Consider the following 21,477-nt stretch of genomic DNA (forward strand, 5'->3'; position numbering starts at 1 on the left):
CCGAGGTGGCTTCTGCTTTGCATATATTTTCTACTTTAACTCTCACAAAAATCCTATGATACAAGTGTTATTATCATTATCTCCACTTTGTAGATGAAGAAGTGGAGTCATAGAGAGGTCAGCATTTTGCTCAAGGTCATAGAACTAGTAAGTGGCAGAACTGGGATTTGAACTGAGGCAGTCTGGTTCAAAAGTAGTGATCTTAGCTAGTACTATGTTCTGTTTGATAAATGATAAGTATACTAATGAATAAACAAATTCCAAAGGCGAGAGTCAAATAAATAAAGGGGGCTTGGAAGCCAAGGATGGCTACCTAGCACAATGCCTGCACATAGTAGGTGTTCAATAAATATTGGTTGGCTCTCTGAGAACAGACAATGACCTAAAATGGAATGGGTAAGAGGTACCAGAGGTTACGAGAGGTGAAAGCCTCACTTACTCACACGTGCTCCTCTGGTATGAACTGCCTACCTGCCCTGGGCTTTCAATATTTTCACTAAAAACATATAAATACATCATAAGAGGAATCCACAAATGGACACCATGTACAGAGCTCTTCGTTCTGCAGGGTTGGTGTGTCAGTACACCTGGGCCTGGGAATGGTGGTTGAGGGTAGTCAGGGCAGGCTGGAGCATCATGCCAGGGCCTTAGGCTGAAGACCAAGTGGTATTTCTTCTTCCTCACAGGAAACGGTGCTCATCTGGACATTTTCGAACCAAACCTACATCTACGGTGAACTTTATCAGAACCGCGTCAATGTATCAGGCAACGTCCGGCAGTCAGATGCCTCCATCACCATTGACCGGTTGACCATGGATGACAACGGCACGTATGAGTGCTCTGTCTCACTGCTGAGGGACCTGGGTGGCATCTCCAAGTCACGCGTCCGCCTCTTGGTGCTGGGTGAGTGTCTCCTTCTCCCTCCTGGGGTGGTAGGAAGAGGGGCGGGGAGAGGAGCAGGGTACCCTGCCGGTAAGGTAAAGCCAGGGAGCAATGCCTGACCAGGAGCTAAGACTCCTCCCCTCGCCCCGTCTGTCTCAGGGATTGGGGTGCTTCTCCTACCCCTGGAACCAAATACTCTTCTGTCTGGGCAGACAGCTCCCCAGGGCCAAGGTCAGGGCTGATTTGGGGTAGCCCCTGGGGGTCAGCCTTGGAGATTCTGTACCTGCTCTGTCCACTGCTCTTTCCCTCACACCAGCTTCTCTCTTTTTCATGCCAAACTTACTAAACAGAAGAAAAGGGGAAACCCTAGATCCTACTGTAAAGACTCTCACTGCCCTGCTTTGATGCTGGGGGCCAAATAATGACTCTCTTACAGGTCAGGCATCTTTCCCAGCCCTAAATTCAGCTCATCAGTAGAAGCCCTTCACACCACCATCTCCCCACCCCTCGGCTCCAACACACCATTGATCAGGTTCTACTGCTTCTGAAATATGTCCCATGATAACATTCTTTCTACACAAATAGCTTATTATTGGAGTTTATAGCTTTGGAATGATTGAACAATCACCTACTCTTAGGATCTCCATTTTGCAGATGAGGCCAAGAGAAAGTAGATGCCTGACTCAACGTCAAACAGTTATTGGAAAAACTTTAGGGAGCACCCAGCCTGTGTTCACTCTAAGAAATGGCCCCCACCGTGGGAGGTAGCAATACTTTAAACCAAAGCAATGGATCATGTTTCCTTCATTTTGTCCCCTTTACACTACATAGTGGGATTTTATTTTTAATTACATAAGGTGGCTGCCTGGGTTTCTGAATCATTGTAGTGAGTCAAACCATAAAGCCCTGAATAAAGAAGAACCATCTCCTCCTTGCACCCTCCTACTAACAAGGTGGCCAAGGCTAGTACTTGTGTGTATTCTTCCACACTCTTCTCCGTGTCCTTTCAACACACACACACACACACTTTCTTTTTGTTTCTTTACTTTTCTTTAAAAAAAAGAGATCACATTATAAAGATTATTCTGTAACTTTTTCTTAATGTTTCATGAACATTTCTCCAGATCAATGTATACAAATCTACCTATTAATAGAATACATTCCCGTGCATGGATTTACTATGATTATTCCAGTGCCCCATACTTATGAGCATTCTCAGGCTGTTGCCATTTTTTTTTTGTACCAACAACACTGACTCTCTCTCTCTCTCTCTCTCTCTCTCTCTCTCTCTCTCTCTCTCTATATATATATATATATATATATACATATATATGTATATATATGTGTGTGTGTGTATTCTTTCACTGTGTTATATTTGTTTCTATTGGATAGATTCTTTTTTTTTTTTTTTTTGCTGTACGCGGGACTCTCCCTGTTGTGGCCTCCCCCATTGTGGAGCACAGGCTCCGGACGCACAGGCTCAGCAGCCATGGCTCACAGGCCCAGCCGCTCCGCGGCATGTGGGATCTTCCCGGACCGGGGCACGAACCTGCGTCCCCTGCATCGGCAGGCGGACTCTCAACCACTGCGCCACCAGGGAAGCCCTGGATAGATTCTTAAAAGAAGGATTTCTATTGCTTAACATCATTAGGCATCAAGGAAATACAAATTTAAAAAAGTAGAATTTCTAGGTCAAGGACTGTGCCTTCATTAAACGTTACTCCATACCTGCAAATTACTTTTCCCTAAAGCAACTACTCCTGCCATGAGCATTATGTGATCATGTCTGTTTTCCTATATTCTTACCAGGACTGAATATTATCAATCTTTTTCAGTTTTGTAAATTTTGTTAATTTGCTAGGTGAAAAAAAAGCCAGTTCAGTCCAAGTCAGTATTTTAATTTAACATCCAATAAGCTTCACACCTTTCCTTAACTTTGTGCTGACCCCCTAAATCTTGGGGACCAGCAGTGGCCTAAGGGCTGGATCTGTTTTCTTACTCTCCTTGGTCCACCTCCTCCCACCCCGACTTCTGGCTCCTCTGAGGTCATGGCCAAGGGAGGGAGTGTTAAAGGGAAAAAGGCAAGGCCATGTTCACCTAGCCAGGCCACTTACCATTTTCTCTTGGCTGACCCCAATCATAGCAGATATCCCACTACTGCTTCTTTTGTGGGGTGCATTAGTGGGTTCTTCAGCACCCCCCAGGGATCCACCTGACACAGGTAGTGTGTGCACCCGCTGGCCAGACTCTCACATTCACCACCCTTTTCCACCCTCCCCTGCTTATGGCAACTCACTCCTGCTCTCTGCTGTCCACTCTGGGCTCCCATTGATCCAGCAAGCAGCTGTCTGGGACTGAGTCCCTTCAGTATGACAAGAATCAGCCTCCATCATTACCCTCCTAAACCCACCATCGCAGTCTGCTCCAGCCAGCTTCTCTGGGCAAGGGGCACGCACCATAGTCTGACCTCAGATGGGTCCTCAGATACCCAGGGACATCTATAAAGCCCTTGCATCTTCATGCTCCAGGAGTAGCACTGCAGGGACTTACCGATTTCTGTCCCTCAGCAAACCTCAGCCAGGAGTGAGGGATGCCAGCTCTCGACAGTAGACAACCCCATTCTCCATGCGGGATTCTATTGGTTCCTCCCTGGCTGGACCTGAGTTGAGGGGAAATACCTCCTTCCCTTCACCTAAGAGAAGGGGGAACATGCTCATGGATCCCTATTCCTAAGAATCCTCTTTAAAGAAATCTCCTCCCGGGCTTCCCTGGTGGCGCAGTGGTTGAGAGTCTGCCTGCCGATGCAGGGGACACGGGTTCGTGACCTGGTCCGGGAAGATCCCACATGCCACGGAGCGGCTGGGCCCGTGAGCCATGGCCGCTGAGCCTGGGCGTCCGGAGCCTGTGCTCGGCAACGGGAGAGGACACAACAGTGAGAGGACCGCGTACCACAAAAAAAAAAGAAAAGAAAAAAAAAGAAATCTCCTCCCAGATGAATCTCTAGCCTTCTGGGTGAGGGTAACTGTTAATCATAGGATTTGCTCTTGGGAAGGTCACTGGGATGTTTCTCATGCCTCTCCTCAGTACTGAGGACACTTACCATTCAGAGCCTCAACCTGAAGGTTTTAGTGGAAATTCTGAGACACAGGAGAAGTCCCCTCCGTATCCTGCTGATGCTTTCTGTTACGGATTTAGGGTCTCTTGTCTTGCACAAGGTCTCCCACTACCACCTTTGAGGTCATAGAAATGAACTTAATGTTTTTTCTTATGTCTGTAAGTCTTATTTTTTATCCTTAGATTTTGTTTTGTCTGGAATTTATTTTTGAACCTAGGATTCTAAGGGTCTTTGTTTTCTTCCAAATGGATAGCCAATTACATCAGCATCGTTTATTATAGCAAAGAAACAACTATTTTCCCACTGGAATCCCAGCTTTGTCACATATTAAGTTCTTACACGTACATGGCTGTTTTTTACTCCTTGTTTTATTCATTTACCTTTTGATTATTCCTATGCCAATATCATTTGCTTTTGATTACAGTATGTCTGTTGTCTGTAGTCAGTGTTGAGATACACAGACATACAGACGCACGGACACACAGACACATACATATTTAGAGTTATCAGTCTTTGTGTAGTTGGCTTTTAAGGTCTGGCGCTGGGTAATATCTTCTCTTACTAAACTTTTCCAAAAATTTTTGTCAGTTTTTACACTTTTATTCTTTCATATTAATTTTAAAATCACTTTGCTTAGTTAAAAAAAGTTGGTTGGAATTATATTCAATTTGCATTTTAATTTGCAAAGGAATGACATTTTAAGGATATTAAGGAAGATGGTATATGAGATTTTCTGACCTTCAAAATTGGTGAATCTCTAATGATAGAATTCCAGACTTTCTGTGGCCAAATGAGGATTAAGGTGTTTACTTAGTTGTAGAGGAGGAGGGCAGGAAACTGCACCCATTCCATGTAACCAAATACCCAATCTCTCTGTGTCTTCCTGCTCTGAAAACCAGAGGGATCCCTCTTAAATGGAGGGAAAACTACCATCAACTTCCAATGACCTTTGCCTGTATAGAGTTGTTATAGATAACACAAATCCACAATCATAACAGCTATCATTTATTGAGGGCCTGCTATGTGCCAGGCATCTCACTAAGTGCTTTATGGATATGATCTCATTTAACCTTTGCAATACAACTGTGAAAGTGGGTATTAACACTCATATTTAATAGAAGGGAACACTGAGAGTTGAGAGGTTAAATGACCACTAGAAGGTGTCCAAGCTTTGATGGAAATTAAATCCAAAGCCCTTCACCGTTCCACCCTGTAAGTTTGCCATTCCCAACCAGCAGCCCTTCCAATTCTGGATGAGTCCCAAACTCTTCTAGGCTTACTTATCGGTATACTCTCTCTTTCACTCTATGGCAGATGTAGACTTGCCAATATGTTTTATCATGTCACAGCATTAACTTGTATTTTTCCCTTCTTGAGCCCATGCCAGTGAAAGAAGGTTGAAGGGGCAGAGCAATGCCAGCCCTGGATGTGCCCATTGCCTTCATTTGTCCACAGGACATACCCATCTTGGAAACATCACTCATTGAAAACTGAGATTCTGTAATTGCTCTTCCGCACTGAAGGTCTCAGCTTAGGGTCTGGGACACTGAAGCCCTGCCACCCTGTGAGTGCATGGATGTTTATTTCAGGGTTTTCATGGGGAGCTCTGATGCTTTTAGAGCTTTGGGAACATCCTCCCCTAATCTCATGGACAAGGCTGACACCACCACATTTTATCATCTTATAGCATTTTTACAGCTGTGTTTTAGTTGCCCCAGACTAGGTGGAGTGCCATGATGTGTTTTTCTACCGGCTCCATTGAATCAGGGGATTCTACCTATTTGTGGAGGGCTCCTTATGTCAAAATATCTAATGCACAGAAGGTTGTTAGAAAGAAGCCTGTTTCTGCTCTGCTGTCCTGTTCTTATTCCCCGGCTACAACCACCTTAGTCCAAACACAAATAAACAAATAGCTGTGTTTGGTGATCCCTTGCCTCTTTAAAAAACTAATTTAAAAAAAGAAGAAGAAACAAGAAAAGAAAGACATTCACCTATATCACTGGGTTTTATATTTCTCCATGTTTTCTTCCAGATCCCATCCACATGCTTATTTATGTACGTAACTGAATTTGTAGCTTAACGACTGGCACTTTTCTCTTTTCATTCCACATCACCTAACACTTCTTGCTATCTTAGCACTTACTGTTCTTTAAGCTTCATGCCACTCCAGCAAGCGGACGCAGAGTCCCTCTGTCCCTGGACCGGACACTCAGGCTGTTTCCAATTTAAGCTATTGTAATTAATGTTGCATCAAACCGTTTTGCGTGCATAGCGGTTAATTTTATTTGCATTAGCTCCTGGGGGAGATACTACCCAGCCAAGAAAATGAGCAATTTTCTCCTGTTTCTCTTCTGTATTCTGCACTGTCCCGTCACCCACCCCACTCCCATCCCTCCCCTTGCCCTGATTCACCCGCAGCTGAGTCCCTCACTTTGACCCACCTGGTCCTTCTCGGGCTAATTCTGTCTCTTTCTGGCTTCCCTTAAATAGCTCCTACTTTCTTCTGGCAGCAAGCTGGTTTCGGGGAAGGCAGCGGGAACCCACTCAGGTGCGAATATCCCGATTTCCCCTCCCCTCTCAGGGCCAGCTGCATTTTAAGAGAGGAATTAGTTAACTCGAAGGGCAAAGGCTACAAATTTAATCTGAAATTATGCAACTCGGTGAAAAGAATGTTTTGCTTTAAAAAAAAGATAATTTGGTATTATATGTTAAGAAACCCAGTAAAAATCCTTTTTTTTTTTAAGTTTTCTTTCCGAATGGCTTTGCTGCTGGGCTAACTTTAGGGAGAAGGGCTTTAATTATGTGGGTCCACCCACTCGTGCTGCGTGACCTCACAGTAAACTGGCGCGAACACGGAGCTTCCGGACCGAGGCGGGGCGCGCGCCCTCTTGGTCACCGCGGGGAAACCACCTGGCCCGGGTACCGGGGACCTGGCGCCGCCGGGCAGGATAGGTCGTCTCCCCGGCCTCTGGCGCCCCCTGACGTCTGCGGCGGGAGTCGCAGGCTTTGGAGAGGCCTGGGAACCCACAGGGTCCCCGATCCCTCCCTTCACTCCGCCCTCTATAAGTATTCAGGTGGTATCTGCATTCGGTTTTGGGAGATGGGACGCACCAACTGAGAATCCGAGATCCACAAGAGTCCCCGCGGGTCTCACACCCCCCCGCAGCGGGTAGAAGGGCAGTCTGAACTAGATCTGTCTGATTCAAGGTCCTAGCTGTTCTTGACGGTGAGGACTGAGAAGGGGAGCTTCAGGGAGGGGTCTGAACTGAGCGAGGGCTGGGGGTGCCTAGGATGAGGTGAGTCGGGAAGGCAGTTTGGGGGCCGAGGTTAAGGGCCCTGGGAAAGGACCCTGATACGTTCCTCCACAAGGTGGGTCTCTTAGGGGATGGTTGGTCCTTGTTTGCCATTATCTCTACTGCTGCCTGGGAGTGGATTAAGGGTTTGCTTTTAATAATTTTTCCTCAGCAAATGGTGGTATAAGAAAGCTAGTCTTGGGACTTCCCTGGTGGTCCAGTGGCTAAGACTCCGTGCTCCCGATGCAGAGGGCCAGGGTTTGATCCCTGGTCAGGGAACTAGATCCCACAGGCCACAACCAAGTTTGCATGCCGGCAACTAGCACGCCGCAACTGAGACCCCGTGCAGCCAAATAAATAAATAAATATTAAAAACAAAACAAAACACAAAAACCACTGCCTACTGGCAAATGGCAGCTGTTGGCATTAAAAGAAGAAAGCTAGTCTTCGGGTATGTTCAGCATGGTTTTCTGTGTTTCTCTAGGTGCTCATTTGCCCCAGTCCCTTCTCTCTCCTTTTTGCTTGTATTACAAAGAAACCTGGTCGTGGAAAGGCTTGGCTACCAGGCATGCACATTTAGCATGACTCTGAGCCAATGTGAGACTTTGAAGGTGGTATTACATTTGTGGCCGGCTCTCTTTTTGTGGAATCAAGGCTTAGCTTCCTGGTAAAGGCGTACCTGGAAACAAAGGTGACGGTTTTGATCGGTGGGGAGGGATATTCCTGTCCCTCTGGAGAGCTCAAGAGATAAAGCTTGACTTAGCAACCCTGACCTGGTTCGGGTCTCCTCGGAAGTGATGCTCACTTTCTCTCTCCACCGGGTGCCTGCTTGCTGGGTCAGCAGGGAGGACGGGAGGGCAGCTTGTGAGAGTGGCCTGCGGGTAGCAGCCTCTCCCTTCCCAGGCTGCTCCAGTCCTGTGGGTCTGGACCTGGATACCTGAGTCCTGTCCTTGAACCTGGGGCCTTTTAGGTTTAGGGACTGTCCGATTGGGGGTGGCAGTAGGAAATGCCTCTGATTTGCCCCATGCTCACCCCATGCCTGGCTGGCCCTCACTAAGATAGCAGGAGACGTGGGGCACACCCAGCCACCACCACCAGTGTCAGAGAGGAAATATCATGGGCTGTGGCGCTAGAGGGGAGAGATGTGTCCTGGGTGGCTTCTCCTGGCAACTCTGGGCCAAACAGAGATTGGAATTCACCCGCCATGCCCAGTGACCATGCACCTGTGCAGTCTAGATTGTAGAAAGGGCAGCACTATTTACTGGGGCAAGCAAGCCATCCAAGGGGGCACATAAAGAAAGAAGCAGAGGGGACAAGCCTGCCACTGGGGAATTCCAGTAATAGTCCTCTCTACCGGGTGTCGTCCTCTTCCCACCCTCAAGGACACGACCTGAAGTCCCAGGCATACTCGATGCTTCTTTGCACAGGCTGCTCCCTTTGCCTGGAGTGCCCTCCCCTCTCTTTCTCTGCCCGCCCCCCTCTGCCAGTCACGTCTACTATTGGCTTTGTGATTGGGTCAGTGTCCCTTGTTGTGCCTGTCCTGTCTCAGCATCCTTGCCTCCTGCCTGGTCCTTGTTTGATTACTTGTCTATTGCCCCCACTGGACTCCTTGAACATGAAAACTCACTCACTATGTCATCCCCACGCCCAGCAATGACAGGCATACTGTAGGTGCCTGATAGGTTTTGTAGAACAAACCACTCTACACAGCAGTATGTTAACTAACAGTGCTGAGTGAAAGACCCTGGCTTAAGGTCTTCAGGAATTCTGGGAGATCAGGTTAGGCTTATGAGTTGAGGGTCGTCAGTTGGTTTTGGTAACCTCCTTTCTTTCTTTCTTTTTTTTTTGTTAATAAATTTTATTTTATTTGTTTATGATTTTTGGCTGCGTTGGGTCTTCGTTGCTGTACGTAGGCTTTCTCTAGTTGCGGTGAGCGGGGGCTACTCTTCGTTGGGGAGCGTGGGCTTCTCATTGAGGTGTCTTCTCTTGTTGTGGAACCCAGGCTCCAGGCGCGTGGGCTTCAGTAGTTGTGGCTCACAGTCTCTAGGGCGCAGGCTCAGTAGTTGTGGTGCATGGGCTTAGTTGCTCCGTGGCATGTGGGATCTTCCCGGACCAGGGCTTGAACCTGAGTTCCCTGCATTGGCAGGTGGATTCTTAACCACTGCGCCACCAGGGCAGTACCGTAACCTTCTTTCTGTGGGCTTTCCTTTTCTTGTGTCTGCTCCTTCTGGCCCCTCCATCCCCTCAACCCTCATTCTCCACCCCGCACGTAACCCTGCTGCCACCAGGGGTCTCTCCTATCACCCAGTCACTTGTGGCAATTGCATTTTACCAGCAAAGCACGGGAAGACGGTAATGCTTAAGTGAAGGTAACATTCCTAAGAAGTTAGCATTGAAGGGCTTCAGAGAGAGAGGCTTTCATTGAAACCAAGGATAGGCAAACTACAGCCAAATCCAGGCTTCAGACTGTTTTATATGGCCTGTGAGCTAAGAATGGTCTCCACATTTCTCTGCCTGTAAACAAACAAGGCAGTATTTCGTTTGTGTGTGTGTTTGGGGTGGGGGGTGGCTATCACCAAGCGCCAACTAATTCATGGCTTCTCTTTGGCCCCTCCCCTACACAGTGCCACCCTCCAAGCCAGACTGCAGCATCGAGGGAGAGACTGTGATTGGGAGCAACATCCAGCTGACCTGCCAATCCAAGGAGGGCTCCCCAGCCCCTCAGTACAGCTGGAAAAGTTATGACATCCTGCACCAGGAGCGTCCAGTCGCACCAGGTAACGGGGTCAGCAAGGAAGGCCAGCCCACCCCCCAACCCCGAAGGCTGCCCCTTTCCCTCCACCCTGCATTTGGCACTGCAATATCTTGGACCATCCATCTCTCTAAGCAGCATTTTCTCTTAATAGCACCTACCTCATAGGCTGTTTTGAGAAATAATAACGTAGTAAATGTTAACTTGTTTTCTTTATTCCCCATAACTGAATTCTCTTGAGTAAGCAAGTATCAATAACCAGTCGGTGCAAAAGCGCTAGGTAGGATTTTAGTGTTGATTATGATTATGTCCTAAAGTATACATATAAGGCCTCAAGTCTAATTCTATGACTCCACCTAAGGTGGGGAATTTCCTATTCCCATCCCCTACCCAGGCAGGTCCATCTCAGACTCCCCTGGGGATCCCCATCCCCCAAACTCTCCCACCCAACTACAGGACCAGGTCTGCGTTAAGGGTCCCACATTCTCAGGGAAGGAAATGGTAAGTTCTTCTATGGTTGTCAGGGGACCGGTTTTGTACAGGGCAGCTTGGTATTTGACCTTTTGGTCAGGAAACAAACTGAAAAAAAAAAAGAAAGAAAGGGGAAAAAAAAGAGCTGTATAAACATCCCACTGTCATTACCTTGGAGGCAAGTGATGTGGGAAAACCCCGGTGGAATCCCTGGGCCCCTGTGCGCACTGGCTGCCTGGCCAGCTGCACTCACCACTCCTGAAGATCAAGAAAGACAAGGCCTGGAAGGTCCCATTGGATTAACTTCTGGGAGGACTTTCTGTCCAGTGTGGGTGGAAAGGAAGTGGGAGGCAGAGCAGTGGATGTAGACAACGGTTCTGAGGAGATGGGACAGGAGAGTGAGCCTTGCCGGGTGAATGCACAGACAGGGGCTCCCGTCAAACCAGGGTGAACTTCCCCACTCTACTGTTCATTTGTTTGGGAGCAAAACAAGAACTTCTTAAAAGTAAAAAAGGAATTAGTAGAACCCACTCTATTCAATGTAAAATAGAAGATGTATTGTGGATTTCGACAAGCTTCTGGTTTTGTTTACATATTTCTGGTTGGCAAGTTTTATTGAATGTGTCAAAACCATGTGGCAGCTCTCCTCTGGCCTGTGAACAGCCCAGGGACTCCAGCAATGGTCGCAGAAGGTCAGCCATGGACAATGGTTGGTCTGACCTTCCAGCAAAGTGTGTACAGGTGAGCCCAAAGCTGAGGGTTACAAGGTGGTAAATGCTGCAATAGTTTGTATCCAGTGGTGCTGGAACCCAGAATATGCATAAAGGGGTCAAAGAAGGTTTCTTCAAGGTGGGGGCCCTTGAGCTGGCAGGAGATCATGTTGGTTAGGAGCACGGCGTGGGCTTGAATCCTGGCCCTGCCACTTGTTAGCTGTGTGACCTTGGCAAGTTACTTAGCCTCTCTGTGCCTTCATTTGTACATCTATAAAAAGGGCATGAAACTAGTATTTACTTCATAGGGATGTTGTGAAGATTAAATAAAAGTATGTATAAAGTGCTGAGACCAGGGCCTGGTAGAATTATTAGCTGTTATCTGGACTGGGTCCTCAAGGATGAGTAGGCCAAGCTTGGAGAACAGCATAGGAACCACACATGTGGGAAGGATGGGAGGTACTGCCGTAAGAAAAGTGGCGATGAGAGATCGCGCAGGGCCTGTGCATCAGGCTAGGGAGGCTGGCCTCTGCCCTGTAGGAAACGGGCACCCAACTCACAGCTCTCCTGCCTCCATCAGGAAAGACTCCTCTGCTTGTTAGAAACCAAAGCTTAGTTTTTCAGTGATCCAAAAGAGGAGAAACCTGAGGGCATGAAAGTAGGTTAAAGGGAGATGCACTTAGTTACTTTGGAAAAGATTTATCTTGCCTCTAGATAAGATTTACTCAGAGTCAGAACTGGGACCTGGGAGTGACCCAGAAAAGCATGGTTAATGGTAATAACAACACAAGCTTGCATCTGGTTGGTGCTGTGAGGTGGGAGTGGTTCTCAAAGCCTTTGGCTCCACCTACCTCACGGGGCCCTAGAGCGTCTGTTGTGTCTTCTTCTTCTGTGGGTCAGTCCAAACCCCTTTCTGACCTTTAAGACATTTTAAAAGTCCACAGTGGGCAATTTGGGGAGCAGAGTTCCTCAACCCTCCTACATCTAAAGACAGAATTCTCAGCATTAGAGATTGCTTCCTTTGACTTGGATCAGTGGAGGCAAGCCAGCAGAAAAAAGAACAGGGAATCTGGAATCAGCACACAAGGATTTGAGTCCCGAATTCTCCACTTTGTAGCTTAAGTCACTCACAACCTCTCTGATGCTTAATATCTTCATGTGAAATCCTGGGACTATCATTATACTGCCTTCCCGAAAGGCTACGAAAAGAGTAAGAGGAGATCACATATGTGATAGCTCTGAACTGTCCCAGTCAGCTGAGATTCATGTACTGAAGGAGTAGTAATCTGGATGTCAAGAAAGGAGGGTGGGGGGCAGGAAAGTTAAATCTTGTCAATTTGACATCAGTGTCTCTGGCAGACCAGGGCTTCTCTGGAGGTAAACCTCTCCCCAGCTGGAGCAGAAGGAATGTGGGAGCCCTATTGTCCTGTGCATTTCCCTTCTTGACCACAAGGTGTCGCCACTGCAGCGGAAACATTCATTGTAGCAAGATTTCAGGAACTATTGGGTCCTTTCCAAAAAGAAAAGGGGCTTGAGAGCCCCAGATCAGAATCAAAGCAGGTCTTGTGGCAATGTGTGTGCACTGGTTAATCCAAAAGTAGCTTCTAATGTCCATTGTTTGTTTTGAGAAACTGGGGCAGGATAGTGCTGACTCTGGCCTAGGATGCCACATGTTCCCACATCCTAAACAAGGCCAGGAGCTCCAAGCTGGGCTCTGATAATTGGGAAGGTCCTGGAGGAGTCTGAGGTCTTCTGCCTTCTATCTGTCTGCAGTGTGCTGTGTACATTTAACACATAGACTGAGTTTCACGTGCTAAAATAGTGGGACTCTGATAAGAGCTATACACCCCTGAAACATTGCCCAGGGTCATAGAGCATTTCCCAGAATGCTCTTGTGTTCCTTCAAGACGCCTCTTAAAAATGTTGGTTTAGAAAATGAGACCATTAATATCGAAACCCCCTGTTGGAGATGCCCAGTGCTCGTTAGCACATCGGAAGCTCTAACTCAATGATTTCTAAACTTGCTTTGGTCGTAGACCACTTTCTCAGTAACATATATTAACATCACATGTAAGCAGTATTCCAGAAAATGCACCAAGGTATGGAATTCTAGGATAGAAAGGGTAGCATTTTATAGAAAATGAGTATCCAGAGAATAGCATGCTGGGTTTCAAGGGAAGAATCTGAAGAAAGTGTATGTGAAGAAGATTGGAAGAAAATAACTTCAAATCAAAGTGCTGTTATTTACAGCTGGTGATATTACAGATGATTTTTATTTTATTCTCTGCTCTTCATAGAGGCTTTCCCTGACCCTTCAAGTGAGATTAAGATCAAATTGCACTTCCATTTTGAACTCTATAAAACACCCTGTAATCACCATTGTTTCATGTCTGTCTTGTCTTATATACTGGAAACGCCAAGAGGACAGGGACCCTCATCATCTTGTTCTGAGCTGATGTGATGAGCATATAAACATTGGACTGAATTGAAGTAATAGTTTTATGTCATAAATTCTTGTATAATATGTATATATTTTTGTAATGAGTGTAATGTAATACATGTATAAATTCTTGTAATGAGCATCCAGTACTTTTATAATTTTTTTCTTTCCTTTTAAAAAATTTTTATTTTCTATTATAGTTGTTTTACAATATTGTGTTAGTTTCAGGTGTACAGCAAAGTGATTCAGTTTTACATATACATATATCTATTCTTTTTCAGATTCTTTTCCCATTTAGGTTATTATAGAATATTGAGTAGAGTTCCCTGTTCTATACAGTAGGTCCTTGTTGATTATCATTTTTATGTATAGTAGTGTGTATATGTTAATCCCAAACTCCAAATTTATCCCTCCCCCACCCCAACTTTTCCCCTTTGGTAACCATAAGTTTTTCTGTCTGTGAGTCTGTTTCTGTTTTGTAAATACGTTCATTTGTATCATTTTTTTAGGTTCCACTTATAAGTGATATCACATACTATTTGTCTTTGTCTGACTTACTTCACCTAGTATGATAATCTCTAGGTTCATCCATGTTACTACAAATGGCATTATTTCATTCTTTTTTATGGCTGAGTAATATTCCATTGTATATATGTAATGTACTACATCTTCTTTATCCATTCATCTGTTGATGGACATTTAGGTTGCTTCCATGTATTGGCTGTTGTAAATAGTGCTGCAATGGACACTGGGGTGCATGTAACTTCTCAAAGTATGTTTTTCTTCAGATATATGCCCAGGAGTGGTATTGCTGGATCATATGGTAGCTCTATTTTCAGGTTTTTAAGGAACCTCCATACTGTTCTCCCTAGTAGCTGTACCAATTTACATTCCCACAAACAGTGTAGGAGGGTTCCATTTTCTCCACACCCTCTCCAGCATTTATGGTTTGTAGATTTTTTGATGATGGCCATTCTGACTGGAGTGAGGTGATACCTCATTGTAGCTATGATTTGCATTTCTTTGATAATTAGTGACATGGAGCATCTTTTCATGTGCTTTTTGGCCATCTGTATGTCTTCTTTGGAGAAATGTCTATTTAGATCTTCTGCCAATTTTTTTGATTGGGTTGTTTGTTTTTTTACATAGAGCTGCATGAGCTGTTTGTATATTTTGGAGATTAATACATCGGCTGCCTCTTTTGCAAATATTTTCTCCCACTCTGTGGGTTGTCTCTTCATTTTGTTTATGGTTCTCTTTGCTGTGCAAAATCTTTTAAGTTTAATTAGGTCCCATTTGTTTATTTTTGGTTTTATTTTCATTACTCTAGGAGATGGATCCAAAAAAATATTTCTGTGATTTATGTCGAACACAGTTCTGCCTATATTTTCCTCGAAGAGTTTTATAGTGTCCAGTCTTACATTGAGGTCTTTAATCCATCCTGAGTTTATTTTTGTGTATGGTGTTAGAGAATGTTATGATTTCATTCTTTTACATGTGGCTGTCCAGTTTTTCCAGAACCACTTATTGAAGAGATTGTCTTTTCTCCATTGTATGTTCTTGCCTCCTTTGTCATAGATTAATTGACCATAGATGAGTGGGTTTATTTCTGGGCGTTGTGTCCTGTTCCATTGATCTAAAAGTCTGTCTTTATGCCAGTACCATACTATTTTGATTACTGTAGCTTTGTAGTCTAAAGTCAGGGAGCCTGATTCCTCCAGCTCTGTTTTTCATTCTGAGGATTGCTTTGGCTATTTGGGGTCTTTTGTGTTTCCATACAAACTTTAAGATTTTTGTTCTAGATCTGCAAAAAATGTTATTGGTAATTTGATAGGCTTTACGTTGAATCTGTAGATTGCCTTGGGGAGTATAGTTATTTTGACAATATTGATTCTTCCAGCCCAGGAACATGGCATATCTTTCCATCTGTTTGTGTCATCTTCAATTTTTTCAACAGTGTCTTATTGTTTTCAGAATGCAGGTCTTTTGCCTCCTGAGGTAGGTTTATTCCTAGGTATTTTATTCTTTTTGATGCAATGGTAAATGGTACTGTTCCTTAATTTCTCTTTTGGGTCTTTCATTGTTAGTGTATAGGAATGCAAGAGATTCCTCTGTGTTAATTTTGTATCCTGTAACTTTACTGAATTCATTGATGAGCTCTAGTAATTTTCTGGTAGCATCTTTAGGATTTTCTTTCTTTCTTTTTTAGCAGCATCTCAAAATTCAAAAGGTTTATTACTCATCTATTAATTCCATTACATTTATTTATTCAGTTTTATTGTTTTAAAATATATCAAAATAAATAGAGAAATTTATACTATCTTATCTATATATGGAAGAACAGCTGGTCCCCAAGGTGGCACCAACAATCCTAGCAGCTCTTACTTTACATATCCGGAGTAGTCAGCAATTTCCATTTCTTTTCCCGTCTCAATGAAAAATTGCAGTTTCCCCAAAGAGGTGTATTTGGCAGCATTCTCACGTTCTTGTTGAGCCCGCCTCTTCATGGCCTCCCGCTCTGGCCTCTGCTCTTGTTCAATGGGCTTTTTTTTTTTTTTTTAAACATCTTTTTTGGGGTATAATTGCTTTACAATGGTGTGTTAGTTTTCTGCTTTATAACAAAGTGAATCAGTTATACATATACATATGTTCCCATATCTCTTCCCTCTTGCATCTCCCTCCCTCCCACCCTCCCTATCTCACCCCTCTAGGTGGTCACAAACGACGGAGCTGATCTCCCTGTGATATGCGACTGCTTCCCACTAGCTATCTATTTTATGTTTGGTAGTGTATATATGTCCATGCCACTCTCGCACTTTGTCACAGCTTACCCTCCCCGCCCCCCATATCCTCAAGTCCATTCTCTAGTAGGTCTGTGTCTTTATTCCTGTCTTACCCCTAGGTTCTTCAAGACCTTTTTTTTTTTTTTCTTAGATTCCATATATATGTGTTAGCATATGGTATTTGTCTTTCTCTTTCTGACTTACTTCACTCTGTAGGTACATCCACCTCACTACAAATAACTCAATTTCGTTTCTTTTTATGGCTGAGTAATATTCCATTGTATATATATGCCACATCTTTATCCATTCATCTGTCAATGGACACTTAGGTTGCTTCTGTGTACTGGCTATTGTAAATAGAGCTGCAATGAACATTGTGGTACATGACTGATGACTCTTTGAATTATGTAAACAATGCTTTTTTTTTTTTTTTTTTGCGGTACGCGGGCCTCTCACTGCTGTGAGCTCTCCCACTGAGGAGCACAGGCTCCAGACGCACAGGCTCAGCGGCCATGGCTCACGGGCCCAGCCGCTCCACGGCATGTGGGATCTTCCTGGACCGGGGCATGAACCCATGTCCCCTGCATCGGCAGGCGGACTCTCAACCACTGCGCCACCAGGGAAGCCCTCATTGTAGTTTTGATTTGCATTTCTCTAATGATTAATGATGTTGAGCATTCTTTCATGTGTTTGTGGGCAATCTGTATATCTTCTTTGTAGAAATGTCTATTTAGGTCTTCTGCCCATTTTTGGATTGGGTTGTTTGCTTTTTTGGTGTTATTGAGCTGCATGAGCTGCTTGTATATTTTGGAGATTAATCCTTTGTCAGTTGCTTCATTTGCAAATATTTTCTCCCATTCTGAGGGTTGTCTTTTGGTCTTGTTGATGGCTTCCTTTACTGTGCAAAAGCTTTGAAGTTTCATGAGGTCCCATTTGTCTATTTTTGTTTTTATTTCCATTTCTCTAGGAGGTGGGTCAAAAAGGATCTTGCTGTGATTTATGTCATAGAGTGTTCTGCCTATGTTTTCCTCTAAGAGTTTGATAATTTCTGGCCTTACATTTAGATCTTTAATCCATTTTGAGCTTATTTTTGTGTATGGTGTTAGGGAGTGTTCTAATCTCATACTTTTACATGTACCTGTCCAGTTTTCCCAGCACCACTTATTGAAGAGGCTGTCTTTTCTCCACTGTATATTCTTGCCTCCTTCATCAAAGATAAGGTGTCCGTATGTGCGTGGGTTTATCTCTGGGCTTTCTATCCTGTTCTATTGATCTATATTTCTGTTTTTGTGCCAGTACCATACTCTCTTGATTACTGTAGCTTTGTAGTATAGTCTGAAGTCAGGGAGCCTGATTCCTTCAGCTCCGTTTTTCGTTCTCAGGATTCCTTTGGCTATTTGGGGTCTTTTGTGTTTCCATACAAATTGCAAAATTTTTTGTTCTAGTTCTGTGAAAAATGCCAGTGGTAGTTTGATAGAGATTGCATTGAATCTGTAGATTGCTTTCGGAAGTAGAGTCATTTTCACAATGTTGATTCTTCCAATCCAGGAACATGGTATATCTCTCCATCTATTTGTATCATCTTTAATTTCTTTCATCAGTGTCTTATTATTTTCTGCATACAGGTCTTTTGTCTCCTTAGGTAGGTTTATTCCTAGATATTTTATTCTTTTTGTTGCCATGGTAAATGGGAGTGTTTCCTTAATTTCATTTTCAGATTTTTCATCATTAGTGTATAGGAATGCCAGAGAGTTCTGTGCATTAATTTTGTATCCTGCTACTTTACCAAATTCATTGATTAGCTCTAGTAGTTTTCTGATAGCATCTTTGGGATTCTCTATGTATAGTATCATGTCATCTGCAAACAGTGACAGCTTTACTTCTTCTTTTCCGATTTGGATTCCTTTTCTTCTCTGATTACCGTGGCTTCCAAAACTATGTTGAATAAAAGTGGCAAGAGCAGACATCCTTGTCTTGTTCTTCATCTTAGAGGAAATGATTTCAGGTTTTCACCATTGAGTATGATGTCAGCTGTGGGTTTATTATATACGGTCTTTATTATGTTGAGGTATGTTTCCTCTATGCCCACTTTCTGGAGTTTTTATTGTAAATTGGTGTTGAATTTTGTCAAAAGCTTTTTCTGCATCTATTGGGATGATCATATAGTTTTTATTTTTCAATTTGTCAATGTGGTGTATCACACTGACTGATTTGTGGATACTGAAAAATCCTTGCATCCCTGGGATAAATCTCACTTGATCATGGTGTATGATCCTTTTAATGTATTATTGGATTTGGTTTGCTAGTATTTTCTTGAGGATTTTTGCACCTATGATTATCAGTGATATTGGCCTGTAATTTTCTTTTTCTGTGGTATCTTTGACTGGTTTTGGTATCAGGGTGATGGTGGCCTCATAGAATGAGTTTGGGAATATTCCTTCCTCTGCCATTTTTTGGAAGAGTTTCAGAAGGATAGGTGTTAACTCTTCTCTAAATGTTTGATAGAATTCACCTGTGAAGCCCTCTGGTACTGGAATTTTGTTTGTTGAGAGTGTTTTAATCATAGTTTCAATTTCAGTCTTGTGATTGGTCTGTTCATATTTTCTATTTCTTCCTGGTTCAGTCTTGGGAGGTTGTGCTTTTCTAAGAATTTGTCCATTTCTTCCAGGTTGTCCATTTCTTCTAGGTTGTCCATTTTATTGGCATATAGCTGCTTGTAGTAATTTCTCATGATCCTTTGTATTTCTGCAGTGTCAGTTGTTACTTCTTTTTCATTTCTAATTTTATTGATTTGAGCCCTCTCCCTTTTTTTTCTTGATGAGTCTGGCTAAAGGTTTATCTTTTTTTTTAATATTTTCAAAGAACCAGCTTTTAGTTTCACTGTTCTTTTCTATTGTTTTCTTCATCTCTATTTCATTTATTTCTGCTCTAATCATTATGATTTATTTCCTTCTACTAAGTTTAGGTTTTTTTCATTCTTCTTTCTCTAGTTGTTTTAGGTGTAAGGTTAGGTGGTTTATCTGAGATTTTTCTTGTTTCCTGAGGTAAGATTGTATTGCTATAAACTTCTCTCTTAGAACTGCTTTTGCTGTGTCCCATAGGTTTTGAAACATCATGTTTTCATTTTCACTTGTCTCTAGGTATTTTTGATTTCCTCAGTGATCCATTGGCTGTTTAGTAGCATATTGTTTAGCCTCCATGTGTTTTTGTTCTTTACAGTTTTTTTCTTATAGTTGATTTCTAATCTCGTAGTGTTGTGGTCAGAAAAGATGCTTAATATGATTTTAATTTTCTTAAATTTACCGAGGCTGTCTTTGTGGCCCAGCATGTGATCTATCCTGGAGAATGTTCCATGTGCACTTGAGAAGAAGGTGTATTTTGTTGCTTTTGGATGGAATGATCTATAAATATCAATTAAGCCTATCTGGTCTAATGTGACATTTGAGGCCTGTGTTTCGTTATTGATTTTCTGTCTGGATGATCTGTCCATTGATGTAAGTATGATGTTAAAGTTCCCTACTATTATTGTGTTACTGTTGATTTCTCCTTTTATGGCTGTTAACATTTGCCTTATGTATTGAGGTGCTCCTATGTTGGGTGGATATATATTTACAATTGTTATAGCTCCTTCTTGGATTGATCCCTTGATCATTATGTAGTGTCCTTTGTCCCTTGTAACAGTCTTTATTTTAAAGTCTATGTTGTCTGATATGAGTATTGCTACTCCAGCTCTCTTTTGATTTCCATTTGCATGGAATATCTTTTTCCATCCCCTCACTTTCAGTCTGTATGTGTCTCTAGATCTGAAGTGTGTCTTTTGTAGACAGCATATATACGGGTCTTGTTTTTATATCCATTCAGCCAGTCTATGTCTTTTGCTTGGAGCATTTAATCCATATATGTTTAAGGTATTTATTGATATTATGTTCTCATTGCCATTTTGTTAATTGTTTTGGATTTGTTTTTGTAGGTCTTTTCTTCCTCCTTAGTCTTTTGTTCACTTCTCTTGTGATTTGATAACTCACTTTAGTGTTCTGTTTGGATTCCTTTTTCTTTTTTGTGTGTGTATCTATTGTAGATTTTCAGTTTGCAGTTATCAGGAGGTTATTTTTAAAGATTTTTTTTGTTTTTTGATGTGGACCATTTCTAAAGCCTTCATTGAATATGTCACAACACTGTGTCTATTCTATGCCTTGGCCTTTTGGCCGTGAGGCATGTGCGATCCCAGTTCTCCCACTAGGGACCAAACCCACACCCCCTGCATTGGAAGGCAAAGTCCCAACCACTGGACTACCAGGGAAGTCCCTATCATGAGGTTTTGATATAGCAGACTATACATATACAAGATTGTTTTAAGTTGCTGGTCTTTTGATTTCAAATGTATTTCCAATATCCTGCATTTGTACTCTTCTCTTCTCATGATTAGTGATTTTGATATCATATTTGTGTATGGATGATTTCCTGCCTTTAATCTATGTTTACCTTTACTGGTGAGTTTTTCCATTTGTAATTTTCTTGTTTCTAGTTATGGTCTTTTCTTTTCTGCCCAGAGAAGTTCCTTTAGCTTTGTTGTAAACCTGGTTTGGTGGTGCTGAATTCTCTTAGCTTTTGCTTGTCTGCAAGGCTTTTGATTTCTCTGTCAAATCTGAACAAGAGCCTTGCTGGGTAGAGTATTCTAGTTTGTAGGTGTTCCCTTTTCATCACTTTAAATATATTATGCCACTCCCTTCTGGCCTGCGGAATTTTGGCTAAAAAATCAGCTGAAAACCTTATGGAGATTCCCTTGTATGTTACCTGTTGCTCTTCCCTTGTTGCTTTTAGTATTTTCTCTTTGTCTTTAATTTTTGTCAGTTTGATTAATATGTGTCTTGACATGTTCCTTCTTGGGTTTATCCTGTATGGGACTCTCTGCACTTCCTGGACTTGGTTAACTGTTTCCTTTCCCATTTTAGGGTAGTTTTCAGCTATTATCTCTTCAAATAGTTTTTATGGCCCTTTCTCTCTCTCTTCTCCTTCTGGGACCCCTCTAAT

The 21,477-nt window shown here is 43.1% G+C and overlaps 1 protein-coding gene across 1 annotated transcript in view; it reads left to right on the forward strand.

Moving 5' to 3' along the window:
* Positions 1 to 21,477, forward strand: part of GPA33 (glycoprotein A33) — a 46,853-nt gene that overhangs the window by 18,987 nt on the left and 6,389 nt on the right. The window contains exons 3-4 of the mRNA XM_027086434.1: positions 687 to 903; positions 9,915 to 10,067. Coding sequence (XP_026942235.1) covers positions 687 to 903; positions 9,915 to 10,067 — 370 coding nt within the window. The remainder of the gene's footprint in view (positions 1 to 686; positions 904 to 9,914; positions 10,068 to 21,477) is intronic.

The sequence above is a fragment of the Aethalodelphis obliquidens genome, unplaced genomic scaffold (assembly GCF_003676395.1).
Source record: "Aethalodelphis obliquidens isolate GAN/ISIS:26980383/991018 unplaced genomic scaffold, ASM367639v1 scaffold55, whole genome shotgun sequence".
NCBI classification, from domain to species: domain Eukaryota; kingdom Metazoa; phylum Chordata; class Mammalia; order Artiodactyla; family Delphinidae; genus Aethalodelphis; species Aethalodelphis obliquidens.